We start from the raw sequence: 23,666 nt of genomic DNA on the forward strand, positions 1-23,666 counted from the left end.
TGCACTCACCCACACACACAAAACACACATTCATGCTACACACAAATCACAACTGCTGCTACCAGACTCTTTTATACTGTTCAGTTTATCCACTCCCCCCCCATTCCTCCCAACCTGCAAGTAAGCATTTCATTGGACAACGTATACCATGTGTATCCCGTACATATCACTCGTGAAACTTGAAACACACTCACGACGGTAACTACGACTGCCCCCTGCGGTGGAGCCCGGTACCCAGGAGCCTTTGTGGGAGCTGAGTGTCCATGCAGAGGTGGGGGCGGCAGGGGAGTCGGGTGTTTCCCCGTCCACTATGGGTTCAGGGTTCACGCTACACAGCTCCACTGTGTCAAACAGCCTAGTGAAGTCCTCCACATTCATCCTGACACACAGAGAGGATACAGACTGTCAGTGTGTGTGTGTGTGTGTGTGTGTGTGTGTGTGTGTGTGTGTGTGTGTGTGTGTGTGTGTGTGTGTGTGTGTGTGTGTGTGTGTGTGTGTGTGTGTGTGTGTGTTATTTTTGTAGGTATGTTTGTGTCTACGTGTGTTTGTAATGCCAGAACCTACCAGAATTCTCCATCCTCACTCTTTTTCAGCTCAATCCTTTTCTTTTCAGCAGCATCCACATCGTCCCAGTCTTTACTCCTAATAAATAAAAAAACACGCTATTAACCATCAAGTATTCTCACAGCTTGCTAGAGCACTGAACTGTGGTGGCGCAATGGTCTGAGCATCACGAGTTCAATCACTTAAAAAAACATTGTTGCGAGTGCCAAGGAAGGCATACAGCAACGTTTTATGGACCTTTTGAAACGTTCCAACATCAAAGTCTATTTCTATTGACCAGGCTGGGTGTAGTCCCAGCCTGTGTAACGACAAAATGAAACATGAGAACGCACGTACCTCGCACACACACACATACTCTTCCTTACTTGTCACTCCAGGGTCCAGAGTACTCCACAAAGCCCCAGGGATTCCTCAGCCGTAGCAACAAGGCCTCACCATCCGGCTTCTTCACCTGAACCACACACACAATGGTAACACTTCATTTGAAGGGGACCTTTTTCCAGTGTAATAACACTATAAGAAGTATTGTATTCATTGTGATTATTCATAGTTACATGTTGTTAGTACAGGATGTAACTGGTGGTAATTGCAGTCTGTAATTACAGAGAAAGTTTGTTCCTACACTACATGACTGCTCATCTTACATCTCATTCCAAAATCATGGGCATTAATATGGAGTTGGTCCTCCATTTCCCCCATTTGCTGCCCCTCCCGCAGTTCGGAGTTACAATTCATCCCAAAGGTGTTTGATGGCATTGAGGTCAGGGCTCTGTGCAAGCCAGTCATGTTCTTCCACACCAATCTTGACAAACCATTTATGTATGGACCTCGGTTTGTGCACGGGGGCATTGTCATGCTGAAACTGGAAAGGGCCTTCCCCAAACTGTTGCCACAAAGTTGGAAGCGCAGAATAGTCTAGAATGTCATTGTATGCTGTAGCATTAAGATTTCCCTTCACTCCAATTTGCATTCCGCCTCAACAGATCCACAGATGATGCAATCTCTATTGCACTCAACATTGCCCTTTCCCACCTGGCCAAAAGGACACCTATGTGAGAATGCTGTTCATTGACTACAGCTCAGCGTTCAACACCATAGTGCCCTCAAAGCTCATCACTAAGCTAAGGACCCTGGGACTAAACGCCTCCCTCTGCAACTGGATCCTGGACTTCCTGACGGGCCGCCCCAGGTGGTAAGGATAGGGAACAACACATCAGGTGTCCACGCTGATCCTCAACACGGGGGCCCCTCAGGGGAGCGTGCTCAGTCCCTGCCTGTACTCCCTGTTTACTCATGACTGCATGGCCAAACACGACTCCAACAGCATCATCAAGTTTCCCGATGACACAACAGTGGTAAGCCTGCAATGTTTGACTGTCTCGCTCTCCTTGAGCAAAGGTCTACTCGTCTCGCACACATGATGACACGCAAACACAGACGCACTAAAATGCCAATCCAATCTTGGCTGAAATTAATTTCCCAGAGGGCCAACCGGGTGGCGCAGCGGTCTAAGGCACTGCATTGCAGTGCTAGCTGCGCCACTAGAGATTCTGGGTTCGAGTCCAGGCTCTGTCGCAGCCGGCCTAGACATGGAGCGGCGTACAATTGGCCCAGCGTTGTCTGGGTTATGGGAGGGTTTGGCAGGCAGGAATGTCCTTGTCCCATCGCGCACTAGTGACTCCTGTGGCGGGCCGGGCGCAGTGCATGCTGACACAGTCGCCAGGAGTACGGTGTTTCCTCCAACACATTAGTGCGACTGGCTTCCGGGTTAAGTGGACATTGTGTCAAGAAGCAGTGCAGCTTGGTTGGATTGTGTTTCTGAGGACGAACGGTTCTCGACCTTTGCCTCTCACGAGTTCGTACAGGAGTTGCAGCGATGAGACAAGACTGTAACTACTCCTACTCCAACATGAAAAAGGGGTCAAAAATATTTGATACATTAAAAAAAAAAAAAAATCCAAGACTTTTCCAAAACGTTTTGAATTGTATTAGTTCCCAAAATACACCCTTTTAAAATTCCATGACTTTCCTGGATTTTCATGACTACGAACTCTGTAGTATGAGGGCACTTTTAGGCAGGTCTGAAGCTGAAAAAGAAAGACAATTATTGCCTATTTTACACCTATTTTCTTGATTTAGGGATGACAGGTAGCCTTGAGGTTAGAGCATTGGGCCAGTAACCGAAAGGTTGCTGTTTCCAATCCAGGAGCCACCTAATGTCACGACTTCCACCCAAGGTGACTCCTCTGCCTGTTCGGGCGGCGCTCGGCGTCGCCGGTCTACTAGCTGCCACCGATCATTTTTCCTTTTCTTTTGGGTATGTCTGTTTTGTGTTTCACCTGGTTTCATTTTGGTTAATTTGCGGGGGTATTTATCTCGACATTTCATTTGGGTTTTTTGTGCGGGATTGTTTTCATTTGACTGTCAGTTTGGGTTGCGTTTTCGCTAGTTCATGTTTAACATGTGTTTTATCCCTGGACTGTGTTTGAGTGGGGTTTCATGGCTACTGCTGTAGTCCGGTGTCCTGTGATTTTTGAGCTGGTTTATTAAACGCCCTTTTCATTCAGAACTTGTTTCTCCTGCGCCTGACTCCACACCCACATCTCCTTGGGGAGTTTTGGCACCTATCCCTAATTGCTTCAGGGACGCTATATAATAGCGACTCTGGCTGTGACGATTCTCCCAGAGGGTGTCAAGGAGAGTTGGAATATGCACCAAAAAAAATCCTTTACACACTTGTGTGTAACTGGACAAATATTGGCAACCCCAAAATAACTTATTTTTTATGAACTACTGAAAACACTACCTAGATTTGAATTTAGTTAAACTACCACCAAGCTACTGTAGTTAAACTACTAGTTGAACTTCTCCCCGACACTGCTAGCTAGCTAGTAAACGTTAGCTGCGGTGTATGGTAGGCCTACCAACTACGCTATACAGAATATACTTTCCATCCTTGACAGCTAATGTTAGCTACCTAAAGCTGGTGAATAGTACGGTACCCAAGGCAAGGGTATAACATGAGACACACCTCTCATAATAACGTTAGCTAGCAAAAAATACATTTAAAAAAGCTAGCTACTTGTGTCAACACACAACCCTAGCTAGCTAGATTGTTAGTTTTAGCAAGCACCATTATTAGTATAGTGCTAGCTAACGGGATAACACAACAACTAGGTACCCAGCCCAGCTATAGGCATTAACACTAAATGATAGAAATCATGATAATGATGGCTATTTGTAGTGTCTTTGGTACATTTTCATATATTCTTCTTCTCTACCACAGATTCCCACAAGGTCTCATACTCCTGGATGGGAAATGCTTACAAGAAGCAAACAGAAGAAGACAGACGTTGTCGATTTCCATTGTTACTTGTAATGTTAAAAAGAAGATGAAAAATACCATCATTTTTTCTCTGAAATAGCTAGCGAGCTAACTCGGCTACTCACCATACACATTTGAGTCATCACTATTAAAATTGTTATTTTATGTTATTGAGTAGGTCTATACCTTTGTTTATTTTTAATTAATCAAATTATTAAAACAACAATAGACATCCTTATTATTTTGTAAGAAATGTAAGCTATTTTTTACACGTTGCAATAAAGTTAACTAAAGTAGAAGCTCATCTTTTGTTTGTTTTCACTAGGTAATGAGTGCTAAGTAATTATACGGCAATTGCTCATAGGTAGCTTTTTATGTAGGTAACGTACTATGTAGGTACACAATAATTACAAGTAAGTAACCCTCAAGATACATTTAATTTGAACTATCTAAATCCTGTGTAACAGCTAGTAATTACATTGTACTTAGGCAGATATTACATGCACTCTCACTTGGATGTCGCTTACAGAAGTTTTCAAATGAAAGCCAGGCTGTTAGGATAGGGAATGTACTTCACAAGTACACATTCATTACAAGTAAGTTAAGTTATCCTCAAGATACACAGGATTTAGCTAGTTAAAATGAAGTGTAACACCTAGTAATTACATTACACTCTGTGGTGTACTAGTGGGTTTATTCTCCAACTTGGATGGCAAGGAGGTTAATCTTGTACACATAAGTAATATCTTTATTATGACCTTGGATGACACCCGTATGGTAGTCAATGAGGTTCACCTATATGTGCGGCTTTGGAAAACCTATCCACAACCGTAAGGGCCTAAGCAGGGACGAACATCCGGCTAGAACCGAGTAAATAACAGAGCACAACGAGCCTGCCTTGAGTTGAGGCATTTGGCGGTACGAAGATATTCTAGATTCTTATGGTCGGTGCCATACTAACAATGGGTGTTCCACCCCTTCAGGCCAGTTCCCCCACTCCTCAAGGGCCACCTTGACTGCAACTACTAATGTCATAGTTCCTCTCAGCGGAATTAAGGCGACGGGACAGGAAAGCGCAGGGATACAACTTTTTGTCCCGGGCAGAACGTTGGGATAGAACGGCCTCTACTCCAACGTCCAAAGCATCAACCTCTATCACGAACTGACGGGACAGGTCCTGATGGATTAGGATGGGGGCAGTGGTGAAACTATAATTAAGATTCAGAAACGGCCAGTCAGCATCTGGGAACCACGTGAACGGAACCTTGGGAGAGGTGAGTGTAGAGAGAGGGGAAGCCAGGGTGCTGTAGCCCCAAATGAAGCGGAGGTAGAAATGTGCAGATCCCAGGAAACGTTGCAGCTGCACTCTGGATGTGGGTTGGGGCCAATCCACATCCGCTCTCACCTTGTCAGGATCCATCTGAAGGTTCCCTGCAGCGATGACGTATCGCAAAAAGGATATAGTGGAAAAATGGAGTTCACATTTCTCTGCTTTGACAAACAAATGGTTCTCCAGGAGGCGCTGGAGGACTTGTCGGACGTGGAGGACATGCTCTTGAGTCGAAAGGGAAAAGACAAGAATGTCGTTGAGGTAGACAAACACAAACCGGTTTATCATGTCACATTGACCAAGGCCTGAAACACTGCGGGAGCGTTGGTCAGTACGAACAGCATAACCAGGTACTTTTAGAGGCTCGAATGCCGAGGAGAGGAGTGGAAGAGGGTAACGATTTTTTTACTGTGATGTCATTGAGGCCCTGGTAGTCGATACACGGACGCAGGGTTTTGTCTGTTTATTCCACAAAGAAGAACCGTGCGTCGGCAGGGGATTCAGAAGGATGAATGCAGCTAGAGAGTCCTCAATGTAGTCCTCCATGGCCTTGCTCTCTGGGCCAGACAGAGAATAAAGCCACCCCTGAGGCGGTGTGGTGCCCCGGAGCAGATTAATGGCGCAATTGTCGAGACGATGCGGCGGAAGGGATGTGACGCAAGCCTTGTTGAATACCTCCCAGAGGTTCTGGTACTCTGCGGAGAGATCCGAGGCTTTTCCCAAGCCCACAGTAGGATGTCTCGGGGCAGGCTGTGCCGCCTTAACAGAATGTGCGTGGCAGAACGGGCTCCAATACAGGATAGAACCAGTAGCCCAGTCAAAACCACAGGAACACAAGAAGATTTAAATGAGTAGAAACTGCAAAGAGGCACAAGGACATCCAGTGCATCAAGCCACAAGAGATTACAACTTTGTGACAGTTGTCACTGAATTGGATGCAGCTGAGAAGAATCATTGGTTAATTTAGTGGAAACTTACCCATTTGTAACAAGCGTGGTAAGAAGCATTTGTTGTTACACCTCTGTAATTACAGACTGCAATTACCACCAGTACAACTATGAGATTACAATTAACTACAATGCTTGTTACAATGTAATTACACATGTAATTAAACTGAACTGTAATAATGACCCCTTAAAATGTAGTGTTACTGGAAACGGAAACAATTATGTGAGCAAAGTGCAAAGATTTTCTATCCAAAATGAGAAAGTAGATTGTTTTCTGATGACTTTAGCTTGGTGAAGCACAGTATGATACATACCGTGTCAGTGTCTGTGATGGCGTAGGCATGGCCCTTCACCAGTCCCTCTGCAGTCACTGTGCCTATCTCACGGTAGTTACTAGCCTGTGGAGATACACAGCACACAGAGAGCAACTCACCACAGGTGCTGCATACACAGTAAGAATCACACTTGCCATCACAGTAGCTATTGACGAAGGAGAGGTGTGAGGAAGGTACAGTTGGGCAAAAAAGTATTTAGTCAGCCACCAATTGTGCAAATTCTCCCACTTAAAAAGATACTTATTTTCCACCATAATTTGCAAATGAATTCATAAAAAATCCTACAATGTGATTTTCTGGATTTTTTTCCCATATTTTGTCTGTCATATTTGAAGTGTACCTATGATGAAAATGATAGGCCTCTCTCATCCTTTTAAGTGGGAGAACTTGCACAATTGGTGGCTGACTAAATACATTTTGCCCCACTGTATGTAGCTATGTTGGTACAGCATTTATCATAAAGTCTATAAGTCATACATGTGCCATGGGTGTGTGTGATTTGTCTGTGAGCGTGTGAATGCGTTCTTCGCTATGTGTGTGTGCATGCGTTCTTGTGTGTATGTGTGTGTCTGTGTACCTGTATGAAGCAGCTGAGCAGGCTGCCACGGGACAGGGCAGCAGAGAGGGCTTTCCACATGACCCTTGGGGTGCGTGAGGAGACAGGGAGGGAGTAGGCTATGCCGCCTGTGAAGTCCTCCATTGCCTCAGAGATATTACCTCCCTTCAGACTGCCATACGACCCGATCAGCCTGTGGTGTGGTCGAAGGATTGAGGAATGAGGGAGGTGATATTTTCACACACAGCCAGACACACAAACACTAAAATGATATAAGACATTGCAAGGATGCTTGCACGCACACATACATAAACACACACACAGACGCATATGCTGGTGACTGACTTGGCATAGGCTTTCTCCACCAGGGCGCTCCAGTACTCGTTGCGGGTACAGGAGTAGCTGAAGAGCAGGCGGCCCTCGCGTACAGGTAGCCTGTCATCTACTACCACCTCCACCCACTCACCATACTGCCAGAACTAGGGAGGCATAATGAGGGTGGACAGGGAGGGAGGGAGGAAGGATGAGGCATAAGGAGGAGGATGTAGGGAGAGAGCGAGGGAAGGAGGACGGTAAAGAGAAAGAGGGGAAGGAGAGATGGGACATTAAGAACTGTAATATACTGTGGGTCTCAGAGTCATGGCTGAACAAGGACACATCTAGCTAAGTTTTTCTACGTATCGGCAGGGCAGAACAGCAGAGTCCAGTAAGATCGGTGGGGGTGGGGTGTCTCTTTCTTTTACAGAATTTTAAAAAAAATTGCCCCCTTTTTCTCCCCAATTTTGTTGATTACTGTCTTGTCTCATCGCTGCAACTCTCCAATGGGCTCGGGAGAGGCAAAGGTAAAGTCATAAGTCCTACGAAACATGACCCGCCAAACCACACTTCTTAACACACGCCCGCTTAACCCGAAAGTCAGCAACACCAAATGTGTTGGAGGAAACACGATGAGCCAAGTAAAGCCCAATTGTGCGTCGCCGGTGACTGAGGTGGTATACTCCTCAGGAGGCTGAAAAGATTTGGCATGGGCCCTCAGATCCTCAAAAAGTTCTACACCTGCACCATTGAGAGCATCTTGACTAGCTGCATCACTGCTTGGTACGGCAACTGCTCAGCATCTTACCGCAAGGCACTGTAGCCAAACTCCTTGCCATCCAGGACCTCTATACCAGGCGGTGTCAGAGGAAATCCCTAAAAAGACTACAGCCACCCAGTCATAGACGGTTCTCTTTGCTACCGCATGGAGAGCGGTGAACAGATAATAAAATGTCTACCCGGACAATTTACATTGATTTATTATTAATTGTTTTGCAATAACTCCCTTGCACTGGCTCTATGCACACTCACTATACTCTACCCACACACTCATCCATACTACACTGACCCACACACACACACTTTACATACGCAGCTGCTACTCTGTTTATTATATATCCTAGTCACTTTTAACCTTACCCACATGAACATACTGTATTACCTCAACTACCCCCTGCATATTGGCTCGGTACTGGTACTCGTCTATAGCCTCGTTAATATTGTTATTGTATTACTATTTTCTGTGTTACTATTTCCTGATTGCCTAGTCAATTAACCCGACCCACATGTACATACTGTATTACCTCAACTAAACTACAGTACCTCATACCCCCTGCACATTGACTTGGTACTGGTACCCCTTGTAATATAGCCTTGTTATTGTGTTACTATTTCAATTTTTTGTTGTTTAAATATTTATCTTATATTTGAGCTAGTAAGTAAGCATTTCACTGGAAAGTCTACACCTGTTGTATTCGGTGCATGTGCCCAATAAAATTTTATTTGGGGGAGGGGGAGAGAGAAAGAGAGAGACACTGTGAGGTCTAGATTAGAGGCTCATGGCTATAAGGGGATCAGCTGGAGAAAAACACTGGGCTGTGTGCGCGTGCGTGCATACGTGTGTCCCAGGGTAGTAGCTACCTACAGGTCTCCCAACATAACCCCTCCGGGTCTACTCATATGTATCCCCCCCTTCCTTCTGTCCAAGTCCTGCCACACATACTTCACCAGAGAAAACCACTAAGCCATAACTCACGATCTCGATGAGGTTTTAATGTTTTTGGTCAACCAAAATTATTACTACATGATTATGAGTTTGGAATCCAGATAACATGTCTTTTTAATTAAACAAACCAAATAACAGATTTAGTCATCAATATTTTTAACCTGGACATTTTTAATGATCATACAGCCCCAAAAACAATCACTCTGGATTTGTAATTGCCTATAGGATGGCGTTTTATTTCTCAGATGACATCGGCTAAACGAACATCATTTATACAGGATTATGAGTTTGGAATCCATGTAACATGTACTGAGTGTACAAAACATTAGGAACACCTTCCTAATATTGAGTTGCACCCCCTCTTGCCCTCGGATCAGCCTCAATTCGCCGGGGCATGGACTCCACAAGGTGTAAAAAGCATTCCACAGGGATAATGGCACGTGTTGACTCCAATAATTCCCACAGTTGTGTCAAGTTGGCTGGATTCCCGTTGGGTGGTGGACCAAAAAAAATAATGTAAAAAAAAATCTGGCTACACGTTAAACCGTTGAGCGTGAAAAACACAGCAGCGTTGCAGTTCTTGACACACTCAAACCGGTGTACCTGGCAACTACTACCATTTCCCATTCAAAGGCACTTAAATCTTTTGTCTGGCACATTCACCCTCTTAATGGCACACATGCACTATCCATGTCTCAATTGACTCAAGGCTTAAAGATCCTTGTTTAACTTGTCTCCTCCCCTTCATCTTCACTGACTGGATGTAAATACAATAACATATAGTCCCTAACCAGGGCCCAGTGTACATGGGTGGCCAAGGTTGCAGGGCATTGGAAAAAGTCAAACCAAACCCTAGTTCCCCCCCCCCTTGACAGTGGAACAGCGAGTAGAGAGCAGGTGATGATGTTAGTCCAGAGAAGATGCCTTTGTGGCAAATGTAAATTATTTCATGATAATGACAATAGGGGCAAGTGTGCAGAGACGAGATAGAGAGTGGGTTAGAGGTGTGTGTACGAAAGCGTGTGTGTGGGGGGGAGGTCTTGTTTGGAATCAGTCTCAGCTGTTTTAAGGGGTGAGTGTGGTTATTGTGGTAATTACGTACCCTTGTTAGGTACGAAAAGGGGGGGGTGAAGAGGGGAATAAAGGGGTCATAAATCTAGTGGGGTAATTATACAGCAGTACAAGAAAACTGTCTGTTATCCTAGGGAAGGGATCATCAACCAGATTCAGCCGCGGGCCGTTTTTTTTTATCGAGCAGATCATAATTACAAATAATTTGTAGACTGCAAATTGACCACAAGAAGCCCAAAGAGATATATTATTTGACTAAAACATAATTATTTCAAACCTTGCCTACATTTGTATACGATCACATATCAAGTCAAAATCAAATCAAATCAATTTATATAGCCCTTCTTCAATCAGCTGATATCTCAAAGTGCTGAACAGAAACCCAGCCTAAAACCCCAAACAGCAAGCAATGCAGGTGTAGAAGCACAGTGGCTAGAAAGGCCAAAACCTAAGAAGAAACCTAGAGAGGGGCGGCAGGGTAGCCTAGTGGTTAGAGTGTTGGACTAGTAACCAGAAGGTTGCAAGTTCAAATCCCCGAGCTGACAAGATACAAATCTGTCGTTCTGCCCCTGAACAGGCAGTTAACCCACTGTAACTGACTTGCCTAGTAAAATAAAGAGGAACCAGGGGTGGCCTGAGGGGTGGCCAATCCTCTTCTGGCTGTGCAGGGTGGAAATTATAACAGAACATGGTCAAATAATAATAAATCACAGTAGTTGTCAGCACCTCAGGAGTAATTAAGAGTATCTCTACCTCTCCTACTGTCTCTAGAGAGTTGAAAAAAGCAGGTCTGGGACATGTAGCATGTCCGGTGAACAGGTCAGGGTTCCATAGCCGCAGGCAGAACAGTTGATACAGTGGCTTGCAAAAGTATTCACCCCCCCTTGGCATTTTTCCTATTTTGTTATGGAATTAAAATAGATGTTTCATTTGATTTACATATTTGTTTTATTATGAAACAAACAAGAAATAAGTACTTCTCTACAACTTTGTCCCTAACTTGAGCGTGCATAACTATTCAACCCCCCAAAGTCAATACTTTGTAGAGGCACCTTTTGCAGAAATTACAGCTGCAAATCTCTTGGGGTATGTCTCTATAAGCTTGGTATATCTAGCCACTGGGATTTTTGCCCCTTCTTCAAGGCGGATGGGTTCCCCTGGTGTACAGCCATCTTTAAGTCATACCACAGATTCTCAATTGAATTGAGGTCTGGGCTTTGACTAGGTCATTCCAAGCCATTTAAATGTTTCCCCTTAAACTACTCAAGTGTTGCTTTAGCAGTATGTTTGGGTTCATTGTCCTGCTGGAAGTTGAACCTCAATCCCGATCTCAAATCTCTGGAAGACTGAAGCAGATTTCCCTCAAGAATTTCCCTGTATTTAGCACCATCCATCATTCCTTCAATTCTGAAGTTTCCTAGTCCCTGCCGATGAAAAACTTCCCCACAGCATGATGCTGCCACCACCATGCTTCACTGTGGGGATAGTGTTCTTGGAGTGATGAGAGGTGCTGGGTTTGCGCCAGACATAGCGTTTTCCTTGATGGCCAAAAAGCTCAATTTTAGCCTCATCTGACCAGAGTACCTTCTTCCATATGTTTGGGGAGTCTCCCACATGCCTTAATAACAAACATTTTCTTTATTCAATGGCTTTTTCTGGCCAATCTTCCGTAAAGCCCAGCTCTGTGGAGTGTACGGCTTAAAGTGGTCCTATGGGCAGATACTCCAATCTCTGCAGCTCCTTCAGGGTTATCTTTGGTCTCTTTGTTGCCTCTCTGATTAATGCCTTCCTTGCCTGGTCCCTGAGTTTTGGTGGGCGGCCCTCTCTTGGCAGGTTTGTTGTGGTGCCATATTCTTTCCATTTTTTAATAATGGATTTAATGGTGTTCTGTGCGATGTTCAAAGTTTGATATTTTTTTTATAACCCTACCCTAATCTGTACTTCTCTACAACTTTGTCCCTAACCTGTTTGGAGAGCTCCTTGGTCTTCATGGTGCCCCTTGCTTAGTGGTGGTGCCCCTTGCTTAGTGGTGGTGCCCCTTGCTTAGTGGTGGTGCCCCTTGCTTAGTGGTGGTGCCCCTTGCTTAGTGGTGGTGCAGACTCTAGGGCTTTTCAGAACAGGTGTATGTATAAACACTGAGATCATGTGACAGATCATATGACACTTAGAATGCACACAGGTGGACTTTATTTAACTAATTATGTCACTTCTGAAGGTACTTGGTTGCACCAGATCTTATTTAGGGGCTTCATAGCAAATGCACCACTACTTTTCCATTTATAATTTTTCTCATTTCACTTCACCAATTTGGACTATTTTGTGTATGTCCATTACATGAAATCCAAATAAAGTACATTCAAATTACAGGTTGCAATGCAACAAAATAGGAAAAACGCCAACGGGGATGAATACTTTTGTAAGACACTGTATATCTCTATTATGCTTGGAAATACTTTGGAACAGATTTCAAAAACTTTTTAAAAGTTGGAGCTGATTTGCTGGAGTTTTTATAGTCTTATGTCCAACTATTACAAAAACACAAATCACCCACTGGCCAAATTCAGTCCACGGGACGGACGCCAGTTGGGGAACCCTGATCTAGTTACACCACCTCCTCCCATAACACACACTCTCTCTGTCATACACACGCTAACACACTCCTCTGTTCTCTCATTCCCTTTGTTCCCTTGAGGACTCCTTAATTCCACCTCTCCATCTCTACTACTATTTTCAGTCCTACCTTTGCTTCTCTCGCTCTTTTACAAGACATGCTACTCTAATAAGATAGTAAGGAACATTCTCAATGCATTCACAAAAAGTGAGTATGCAGAACACATGTACACTGCAAGCTCATGAACCCTCCCCATGTCTTACCATGAAGTGGAAGATGCCAGCATAGGATTCTGTCAGGCTCTGATTAGGTGGTACCACTTTGACAAAGAGATGGGGGTGCATGGTAAGGCAGGACAGGGCAGCCAGAAGCCAACAGTCACCTATTAGAAAAAGAAAGAGAAGCAATATGCATGGTAACTATTGTTATGATATGGGGTTTAGGTTAGTTTTAGCAAACAGTTAGGCAACACACTACCAGGTTGTCTCTTCCACACTCCATCCCCAGGCAGCAGCACCAACCAGGTCAAGGGCATTTCTCTGCCAGGAAGCCTTTATAAGCACATCAACTGCAGGCAATTATGGTGATCGCCAGCTGGCAGAGCCCAAGTTACTGATAATCAGGGAATCAGATTTTGCGTGTCCATTTAAATCCTTGGTAAATAGACTTCGTAAAGGCCTGTCAGCTTTAAAGGTTTTAGGGTCATCAACAACAACACCATGATGAACCATGTTAAGTTTGGCATTGACATCTTAAAATACACTGAGTGTACCAACATTAGGAACACCTTCCTAATATTGAGATGCACCCCCTTTTGCCTTCAGAACAGCCTGAATTTGTCGGGCATGGATTCTACGTGTCGAAAGTGTTCTACAGAGATGCTGGCCCATGTTGACTCCAACACTGGGCGAAAAGGGTCAGTATCAGGGGATATCTTTATCTATATATTCCTGGATATTTTGTAGTTTTTTTAATTATTAGTTGTGTACTTGTTTGACAATTTTAATGCAATGCTAGGAGCTAGTAACACATTTCGTTGCACCCACTATAACACCTGCTGAACTGTGTACTCGACCAACAAAATGTTATTTTATTTTATGAATTATACTTTGACCTACCAGCACTATCACCCACTGTCACAGGACACCAACACCCACTTACCCCAAGGCGGCTCAACGTACCCTGTCCCTATGCTCAACTTACCCCATACCCGTAATGAGTTGTGCCAAGAGACCACTTTTTTTTGGACAAGCTATGTTTTCAAAACTGTTATGTTTACATTAATTCTGATTATTTCCAGGAATACACAACATCCTGAAATATATGTAGATATCTTTGTTAGAAAGAATACTCTATATTTCCCTTGACGACCCCCCCCCCCCCCCACACACACACACACACACACCTCTCTAACAGTAAACAGCTGCCATGTGTGTCCATGTAGAGGAAAGAAAAAGGATCTCTCAACCCCATTCCCAGGAGAATAGGTTTGGAGAAGTGAGGGCAATCTGGTTATACAGGAAAACTGAGTTAGAGTTGATTGTCTACTGTTACTTAAATGATACTCCATCCTATGATGTTTAAAACAGCACACACTTACCCAGCTGGCCCTGGCAGATATCGGTGGTACACGTCGTGTCCTCCACAAACACAGCATTGGCACTGATCTCCTGCAGAGAGAGAGAGAGAGAGAGAGACAAGGGGCAGAGTTCAAGACTACAGTTTACCCCACAGCACATATTGCCCTTTAGTCTGAGGGAATGTGAAACCAATACAACACTCATTTTCCACATAACAGTTGACTGGATGATGACAAGGCAATGTTAATGATGTAAACTGCCTCACACAAGTCTCATGGCTTCTCAGGTTGTTATCTCGTCATTCCATCTCTGTTCTGCTGTTAAGAGATGTCCTGTCCAGCTGTTTGGCTCAGACACAGAGTCTGGTCTGTAAGTTCTCTTTCTTTTCTCTCAACATGCTCTGTCCGTTCTGTCAGTTCCATCTTCTCTCTGAACATGCTCCATCAGATCGATCTATATTTCTCAAAACTAGACCTCACCTGACAGTGCGCGAGCCGCGTTGCCATGTTCGCGGTTTTCTAGCAAATTGGGCTACTTAGAAAATTATGTCGTGGATGAAAATGTCACGGGTTGCAGGTTTTTGGGCTATTCTAAATACCTTACGAAAAAAGATTGCGGTCAGCGTGCAGTATAACTTCAGTATGCTACAAATACTGTGTTGTATAACTGCAGTATGCTGCTAATACTACGTCCAAAATAACGTTTATTTGACTGCAGTAACTTTGCAGTTTAGAGTGCGGTATAAAGGCAGGACACTGCAGTTATTCTACAATTACTGCGTCCAAAATACCACAGTCGACTGCAGTTCCAAAACGGCTCTTTTTTTGTAAGGGCTGCGATCGCATATTTATTTTATTTTAAATTAGCTATTAATTTCACTGTGAGGCTGTTGCTGAGTGAGTGAGTGGTGGCGTGGAGGGAGCTTCATATACAGTCATTGGAAGGGAGGGGCAGGCCGGAGGGGTGTGTAATGTAGTACTGTTGAGCAGCTGAGTCACGTCGTGATGTGAAATTTAACAACGAACAGCACTAGATAACTACTTATTTCTCCCTCAAAAGTATTCTTGGTCTCATTCTTTGCAACCTAACCACCCCCAGCCATACCACTCATTATAGCCAACACAGCAAGGGAGAGAGTCGAACAATGTGCTTTCTCTCTGGTTATGTAGCTAGCTAGCTAACATTGGCCAGAAAGCTGAAGTCAGATGAGGGGGCGATGCACAGTGGCACAGAGGTGAGGCCAGAGGAACAGATTTCACACGCTAGTTTACTGGCTAGACACGATTCTGTCTGAATGCCAGATAAATTGGGCAAAATATGGGAGAAATTATTGCAAAGACTGGGAAAGAGAACAGGTATAACGGAATGGATTAAGTGCATCCCAGGAGATGACAGAAAAGCTTACTGTAGGCATTGCAAATCAGAAATGAGTCCACGACGCCGATCTTTTTCTCATGCACAAACGGAGAATAAGAGAAATGCTGCTCCAATGCAAGACCATTGTTTGACACAGGAACTATAATGAACAAACATATAAACTCAACAATTTCAAACATTTTACTGAGTTACAGTTCATATAATTAAATCATGCAAATGTGGATTTCACTACTGACAAGGGCGCCATGGGTGGGCCTGAAGGGGATAGGCCCTCCCACTTGGGAGCAACGCCCAGCCAAATCAGAATTCGTTTTTTTCCCATAAAAGTGCTTTATTACAGACAGAATGTCCTCCTCAGTTTCATCAGTGGTCCAAGTGGCTGGTCTCAGATGATGAAGAAGCCAGGTGTGGAGGTCATGGACTGTTGTGGTAACACGTGGTCTGCAGTTGCCAGGTCAGTTGGACATACTGCCAAATTCTCTAAAACAACATTGGAGACAGCTAATGATAGAGAAATGAACATTCAAATCCCTGGCAACAGCTCTGGTGGATGTTCCTGCAGTCAGCATACAATTGCACGCTCCCTCAAAACTTGAGACATCTGTGGTATTGTGTTGTGTGACAAAACGGCACATTTTAGAGTGTTTCTTCCTAGGGAGTTTGTCCTAGCCACCGTGATTGTACATCTGCATTGCTTGCATTGCTTGCAGATGTACAGCACTTTGTGACATTGGCTGATGTAAAAAGGGCTTTATAAATCAATTTGACTGATTAATCATAGAAAAGGGTCTGAATACTTATGTAAATAAGGTATCTGGTTTTTAGTTTTTATAAATTTGCTAACATTTCTAAAAACCTGTTTTTGCTTTGTCATTATGGGGTACTGTGTGTAGATTGATGAGGAAAAACATTAATTTAATCCATTTTAGAATAAGTCTGTAACGTAACAAAATGTGGAAAAAGTCAAGGGGTCTGAATACTTTCCGAATGCGCTGTATGGTGTCACAGACATATACATGGTTCTCCAATACCACCCAGCGACTCTTGGAATATGAAGACATATATACCACCATCAATGTTGGTGAAGCCCTCTGAAGATATTGCAACTCTGACACCAGATGGCTTGCAATCAGTGAGTGTGTCATGTGTCAACCAGGTACAGTCACAGTATGATGAACTGAAACTGCACTTTCAGATCACCAAAGACAGCGAAAGTAAAGACCTGTAAAGTCTCATTACCACTGACCCAGGCCAACTTGTGTACTTGAAGTTTCTGTGGCCAATCGTGGGAGACTTGAACAGGATCAACAAACTTTTCCAGCTAGATTCAGCCAATCCAGGAAAACTCATATCTGATCTAATGACCTTCTACTGCTCTCTTGTGGAACGAGTCATGATGCAACAAGAACAGGAGTGAACTCATGGAATTAGACTTAACAGATGAGCATCGCCTTCCGCTCGAGGCTGTGGACTCCGGGGTTCAGTTCCACCAGAGGAATAGACCCACAAATGGTACAGGACATGAAAACCCAGTGCATAGACCACATGGTTGTTCTGATAAGGGAGATCAAGCAGCGACTTCCGGATATCATCAAACAACTGGAGGCACTCGAGTCTCTCTCATCCTGAGCATTGTGCTCAATGGCGTCAAGCCACGTCTAGATGCTCTCTCCTTCTTCCCTCTCTTCAAAAGGAGACCCCGGAAAGGCTGACCAACAGTGGAGTGATCCACACTCAATAATAGAACAACAAAGTAGGCAGTAAAATATAAAGGTTAGAGGTTAGGTTAGTTACACTGATGCAGTGGGGGAGAAGGATTTACAGGAACGTGGACATTTTGCTTTTCTTTGCCATTCAGCATTGCTGCTGTTGAACGTGCCTTCTCCCAGAAGGCATTGATTAAAAATAAAAATAAAAACAAGCTGAGAAACAGAACGCAGGAAAGATGTCGAGCTAAGAAACAGAATGCAGGAAAGATGTCTTGAGAACATCATGAGAGTCTGAGCCCACGTGCAAAAGGAACGTCAGCAAGGATGCTCTCATTGTTCACCGCTGACATCTACTCAGCACAACAGGCTGAGGTCAAATGGAGACAACCCTCTTCTCTAAAAGAAGAGAGGAAACAGACTGTAAATAGTTCCATTTGATGTGAATAGTTTGGATCGGTGGAACAAAACAAGAACAGACAGAGTGGCAGTTCACAGCAGGAGGAGAGTGCTCTGGATACGGGCAGGGAGTTTGCTGAACACAAGAAAAAAAGCAGGGTGAGCAACCTTTCTAAGCGTTATTTGTGAGTCTACACACAGAGACGCTTCCTTCAGTCATCTGTCTGTAAAGTCTCATTGCCCCCGTTTCTCAAACTCATCCCTCATTATCGCTCTGTCTGTTGTTCTACTCTCTGTAGAGCAACATATGGGGAATTGCAACAGCAACTTGTATGGGGATCACCCCATCCTCTATGGAGGGCTACTATCAAACCAGCACTGCTATTTTGGTGCTGCAACCACACATTAATTGACATTTATTATGAAATAAAATTACTTTTGGGGCTTTTAGATTTGTATACTCCCGTTTAAAGGAATACGATTATTTTAGAGCAATGTGACTTGTATTAACCCTATTACACAATGATTAACATTGTGTTAACACCATTTCAGAAGAATGTGTTCTGAAAAAAAACATACCTCTTTATAATTCACTATGAATCACTTCAATAGTTCAGATTAAATCATTTGGTGTGATGAACCAATAACAAAGGGAGAAAGGCAAAGAACAAGGTAAAGCAAATTGACCATAAGTATTTAGATTGTCATTATGAAGACACCTATTGGTAGATTGTCATTATGAAGACACCTATTGGATAGATGTGAGAACTCCTCTCTTGCTGCTGGAAAACAAATTTGGGCTATTTTTCAGCCCTTCCGGGCGGGTTTTGAGTGGTAATTGGACCTGAAATGTTTGCTTAACCTGGCAACACAGACAGTGAGTCAGTTCAGGTGTAACCTACATCTGTCCAAGAGCAACACCCAACATTGAACTACCTAGACTTACTCATATACTCAAACGCAATTCATAATGTCAACATAAAAAATTATAACATAGGCTACAGATATCCATAAAATGAGCATGACTATCACGAGTAAAAAGATGGACTATTGCAATGTAGAAGTACGTTTTTGAGCATGACTATATGACTGGCTATCATGTAAACGCCGATAGGACGGTAGCCTACCTTGGGTCGCAGCCACTTGATCTCCTTTTTGGGGTCTGGGTCGGTAGGCATACCGATGGAGCTCTGGTCCGGGGCGAAGGTTGGGTCAGAGAACAGCGAACCGGATTTAACGCACGCATCTAGGAGAGCTACATAGTCCTGGCCCCCAAATTTTACCGGGTTGGCAATGGATCCAGGTATGACCTGCTGAGACTCCATTTTCAATGCTAAAATTTAGATTAATTTGAAAATAGGCCTAGCAAATAAAGTCAGATTGAACCAATCTATCTCGATGTGTTCGTCGTAGCTCCGTTTTGGGGAATTGTGCGACAAACAAATCCAGTTCTTAAATACACGCATAGGCTTACCCACCCACTTACTCGAACCATCTGGGAGAGGTATGCAGAGCCTCCGGGAAGTTAGTCAGCTGGAGTTGGGGTAATGACATGGTACCAGGATCTTACTTAGAACTCTTGTTGTTTATCGTCCATTTGCATCATTTTTCGTGGTTAGTTAATCCCATGTCGATTAAATGTGTGATGGCCTACAACCGCTGTTTATTAAAACGTCAAGATCTTGCTTTCTCACACACACACATTTTACTCTTCTTCCTTTAAAACACATTACTTCACAATTATTCTTCCACACATTGCCTGTATTTAGTTACAACGGTCCTCTCTATCAAGCCAGTCATGTGGGGTCTCTGATGTGAGCGCCTCTTCGCAGTGCCCGACTGCAATCGATAGTCGGCTACTAAATGTTGTCACTATAGAGGGCAGTCTGTCTCTACTAGATGGGCGAAAGGGAAGTGGAGTTGAGGCCCAAACAATTTTGAAGCACTACAAATGCCAAGAGACAACAAAGCAGGAAAAGTGATATAATCCGCAAATGTTACTAGTCTAAAATGGAAAAGGAGAGATATATACCTACGAATAAGTCTAGCCCGTTTTTTTCTTTCCATATATTACTATAGCCTATGGTCATCTATAGGCCTATATGCAGGAATTGATCATGTAGCCTATAGCATCACAGTCAGCACCACACGGGGGGGGGGGTGAATGCATGGAGCATGTGATAGGGGGCTTAGTGGGACATTTTAGGAGGAAGGAACTGTAGGAAAATGGGAAAGGGGGAGGATGAAATGAGAAGAGGAATACATTTGGTACGGGTAAAATAACAGTTCAAATTTGGTTCAAATTCAGATGTTGAATTTCAGATGACTCAATACAGTGACCTGTAAAGCGATCTCGCTGGGTTGAACGTATACAGACCCTGTGTTGCATTTGCTTTTTTAGTGGAAAGAGAAACAGAGAGAAGTACCTGTGTGTTATGTCTGCTGGGCCCAGCCTGGGCTAGACCACTGCTGTCACACTAACTCACCTCATACAGAAAACTCAAGTCAGCTGAACCAGAATAGGCTCTATGCATTATACTGCCTCCCACACTCTATTTTACTTCCTACCGGGTTGCTGACTTGTTTTTATCATTAGCTTACTCGTTAGATAACTGTCGTCAATCCATCTCTGACTGAAATAGTTCGCAATGACTACGTTTAAACTACAGCCCAACGAAGGAGGTGCTAATGAACAGTGCCTCAAAATGTAATGGTATTATGAGCCTCCATAGTTTCCCGGTCGATGTAGAACTCAGAAAAAGGTGGTTGGTGGCAGTATGCTGTGACAAATTTATGGTCACCAAACACAGGTGTGTAGTACACATTTCGATATCGAGTGACTTTGTTGAGGGAAAAATTACAATACCTAAAAAGAGGTGTTGTTCCTACAGTCTTCTCGTGGAACTGGCACATTCAAAAGAGACCTGGTGTTTGGGAAAGAAGACTGAAACCTCCTGCCCCGACTGAGGAGGATGAAGTACAAGGTGCGCTGCCTATGGACCTGTGCCGTCTCTTGATCCGGTCCACACACATGATTACTGTGCGGCCCCTAAACCCGCAGCCCTGGACATGGCCCTAATGGAAAAGCATGAGCATGTAAGAGAAATTGAGGAGCTTCGAGCTGAGCTGAAGAAACTGTTCGCCCAACACGGCTTTGGTCTACAGCGATTTGCTGGTTCTGACGAGGATATACGTTTTTACACAAGGTACAGTAATGATTTATTATTATCCAACATTACTATTGCTTATTATTTACTATTATTATACCGAAGTCCATCTTACCTTTAAGAACATTTTCATTATTATTTAGGGGTGGCAATTAGTCTAGTGGTTAGAGTGTTGGGCCAGTACCCAGCTGGATCATATCCCTGAGCTGACAAGGTAAAAAATCTGTCATTCTGCCCCTGAACAAGGCAGTTAACCCACTGTTCTCTGGTAGGCTGTCATTGTAAATAAGAATTTGTTCTTAACTGACTTGCCTATTTAAATAAAGGTAAAATAATAACAAATGTAAAACTAGACTAGCACATTGAATGTATATTGTGTTGACATTAGTTTTCAGTTAACCCCAAAAAAATGCTCCCAGGTCATTGCTGCAAATAAGATTTGGGTCTTGTCCACTTCCCAGGATTTTTAAAAACAAATTCAATGCTGTGAATTACAGTACGAATTGCAGTAACAAGAAAAACAGGCTACAATAGCAGCTAGGTCATGTCTAGTGCTACTTGATGCTTAGAGAAGATGGGCAATAACAGTAATGAGCTTTTTTGGTATTCAAATACTCTGGGTCCGTCTTCAGATTTGCAAACTACACCCACCCACTTGATTGAGCAGCAGAGACCAAGATAATAAGAGTCACAAGCACCAATCCATCTGAAACAAGTGTTACTGGAAGAAAACCAGTAAGGGACTTCATTAAATACAGTACTTAGAGAATATTATTTGATCTTACTGTAATTGTTAAACATTGTTTACTGTTTGTGTTATGGACCGAATGTAAGGACTATATTGTACTAAGACGGTTTTCTTTATGTTCAGACACTGCCATCAAATCGACGCGTTGTTCTTGTTTATGACTCATCTGTCGCTAGGTCTGAAGCAGAAGGATTTGGCCCGTTGGTTCAGTCTCCACCAATCGACAGTGAGACGGATTATGATCTCTTGGGCCAACTTCCTCTATTGTCTGCTTGGATCAACACGGATATGGATCCCCAAGGAAACCATCAAAGCCCACCTGAGTTCATGGACTATCCAGACCCCCAGGTAGTGATGGACTGCACTGAACACCGCTACCAAACACCATCTTCACTACTACTGCAGAGTGAGGCGTTTTTTTCCCTACAAGTCACACTGTACCTTTAAGGGCATGTTGGGAACGTCACCACATGGAGCTGTCACTTGTGTCATCGTTGTATTCTGGATCTGACAAGGAGATCTTCAAGCAGTCTGGAATTATTTCCTTACTCACCCCTGACATGGCCATTAAAAATAAAATAAAATAAAATGTTATTGGTCGCATACAGTACACATGGTTAGCAGATGTTAATGTGAGTGTAGTGAAATGCTTGTGCTTCTAGTTTCAAAAGTGCAGTAATATCTAACAAGTAATCTAACCTAACAATTTCACAACAACTACCTTATACACACGTGTAAAGAATATGTACATATGTATATATAAATATATGGATGAGCGATGGCCGTGTGGTGGATAAGGGCTTTTTCGTAGATGACATTGTTCTGTGCAAGGTCAAGAGGCCTTTCAAGACTCACACAGATGCCAGCGCATGAGGTTAGGGAGACCCAATCCACTGCCAGGCTGAGAGTGCATGTTGAAAGAATGAGCCGCAGAGTTAAGGAGCACAAGCTGTTTGACAGTCATCCCCCTGACCATCGCAGGCAGCATCAACCAATTATTTGCAGTGGCGTGCCTTTTAAAAATGTTTTTTACCTTTATTTTACTAGGCAAGATCAGTTAAGAACAAATTCTTATTTTCAACGACAGCCTAGGAACAGTGGGTTAACTGCCTGTTCAGGGGCAGAACGACAGATTTGTACCTTGTCAGCTCGGGGGTTTGAACTTGCAACCTTCCGGTTACTAAGTCCAACGCTCTAACCACTAGGCTACCCTGCCGCCTGTTGGTCAACTATCAAAACGGACCTTTGGCCAAGCCAGTGTAAATGTATGTGTCTATTTGCTAGCAGCAAAATAATAATTTGTTTATCTATGACATGTATCAATCATTTGTGTTGCAGTGAATATCAGTTTGTGTAGAGCTTATATTGGCTTTAATTAGGCAATGAGTTAAAGGGTGGGGGAAAGAAATCAAGTCAACACAGAATAGCCAGAATGCAAGATTGAATACAATGTTAGAGATGTGTAATTGATTAACTGAACTGTTGAATATTTGCTGAAATACATTTTTTTTAAACATCTATTATACTGTAGTTTTCTTCACAAGAACATCAATACTTGTTTTTTCATGATACCACTAAACTTGGCATCCATGCAGGGGATCCATTCAGGTGCGGGATAAGACACTTCTGCAGGTAGTGGTAAAAAATATGTTGTCAACCTTCCCTCTTATAGGTTTTGAAACCTGTAGATCTTTATATATCCTTTCAACTAGGATGTCCTCCTGTGCACAGATTACAAAAGTCACACCAGCTACAACATGTGAGAAGGATTTGACCTTGCACCTGCCAGTAGTAAGCATGAGATCTCTTCAACTTCAGCTCCCCATTCTGTATCTTCAGGTAAAGGCAGTCAACATAACTTAGTACATTTGGGCACTTGACCTCTAAGAGTCCAAAGTGAGGTCTCACA

At 43.4% G+C, this 23,666-nt stretch overlaps 1 protein-coding gene across 4 annotated transcripts in view; it reads right to left on the minus strand.

Annotated features, from left to right (window-relative positions):
- LOC123993085 (calpain-9-like) overlaps positions 1–19,692 on the minus strand; it is a 30,935-nt gene extending 11,243 nt beyond the window's left edge. For 2 of the 4 annotated variants that reach the window (XM_046294857.1, XM_046294858.1), the window contains exons 1-9: positions 18,970–19,312; positions 14,381–14,450; positions 13,044–13,162; positions 7,403–7,536; positions 7,079–7,250; positions 6,481–6,564; positions 930–1,015; positions 565–642; positions 195–379 (exon numbers count right to left, since the gene is read on the minus strand). In XM_046294857.1, the coding sequence (XP_046150813.1) occupies positions 195–379; positions 565–642; positions 930–1,015; positions 6,481–6,564; positions 7,079–7,250; positions 7,403–7,536; positions 13,044–13,162; positions 14,381–14,450; positions 18,970–19,167 (1,126 nt within the window). In that variant the 5' untranslated portion in view covers positions 19,168–19,312. The other 2 variants (XM_046294860.1, XM_046294859.1) reach the window with 2 other exon arrangements.
- Between the last annotated feature and the right edge of the window lie 3,974 nt (positions 19,693–23,666).

Source organism: Oncorhynchus gorbuscha, linkage group LG13 (assembly GCF_021184085.1).
Source record: "Oncorhynchus gorbuscha isolate QuinsamMale2020 ecotype Even-year linkage group LG13, OgorEven_v1.0, whole genome shotgun sequence".
Classification (NCBI taxonomy): Eukaryota; Metazoa; Chordata; class Actinopteri; order Salmoniformes; family Salmonidae; genus Oncorhynchus; species Oncorhynchus gorbuscha.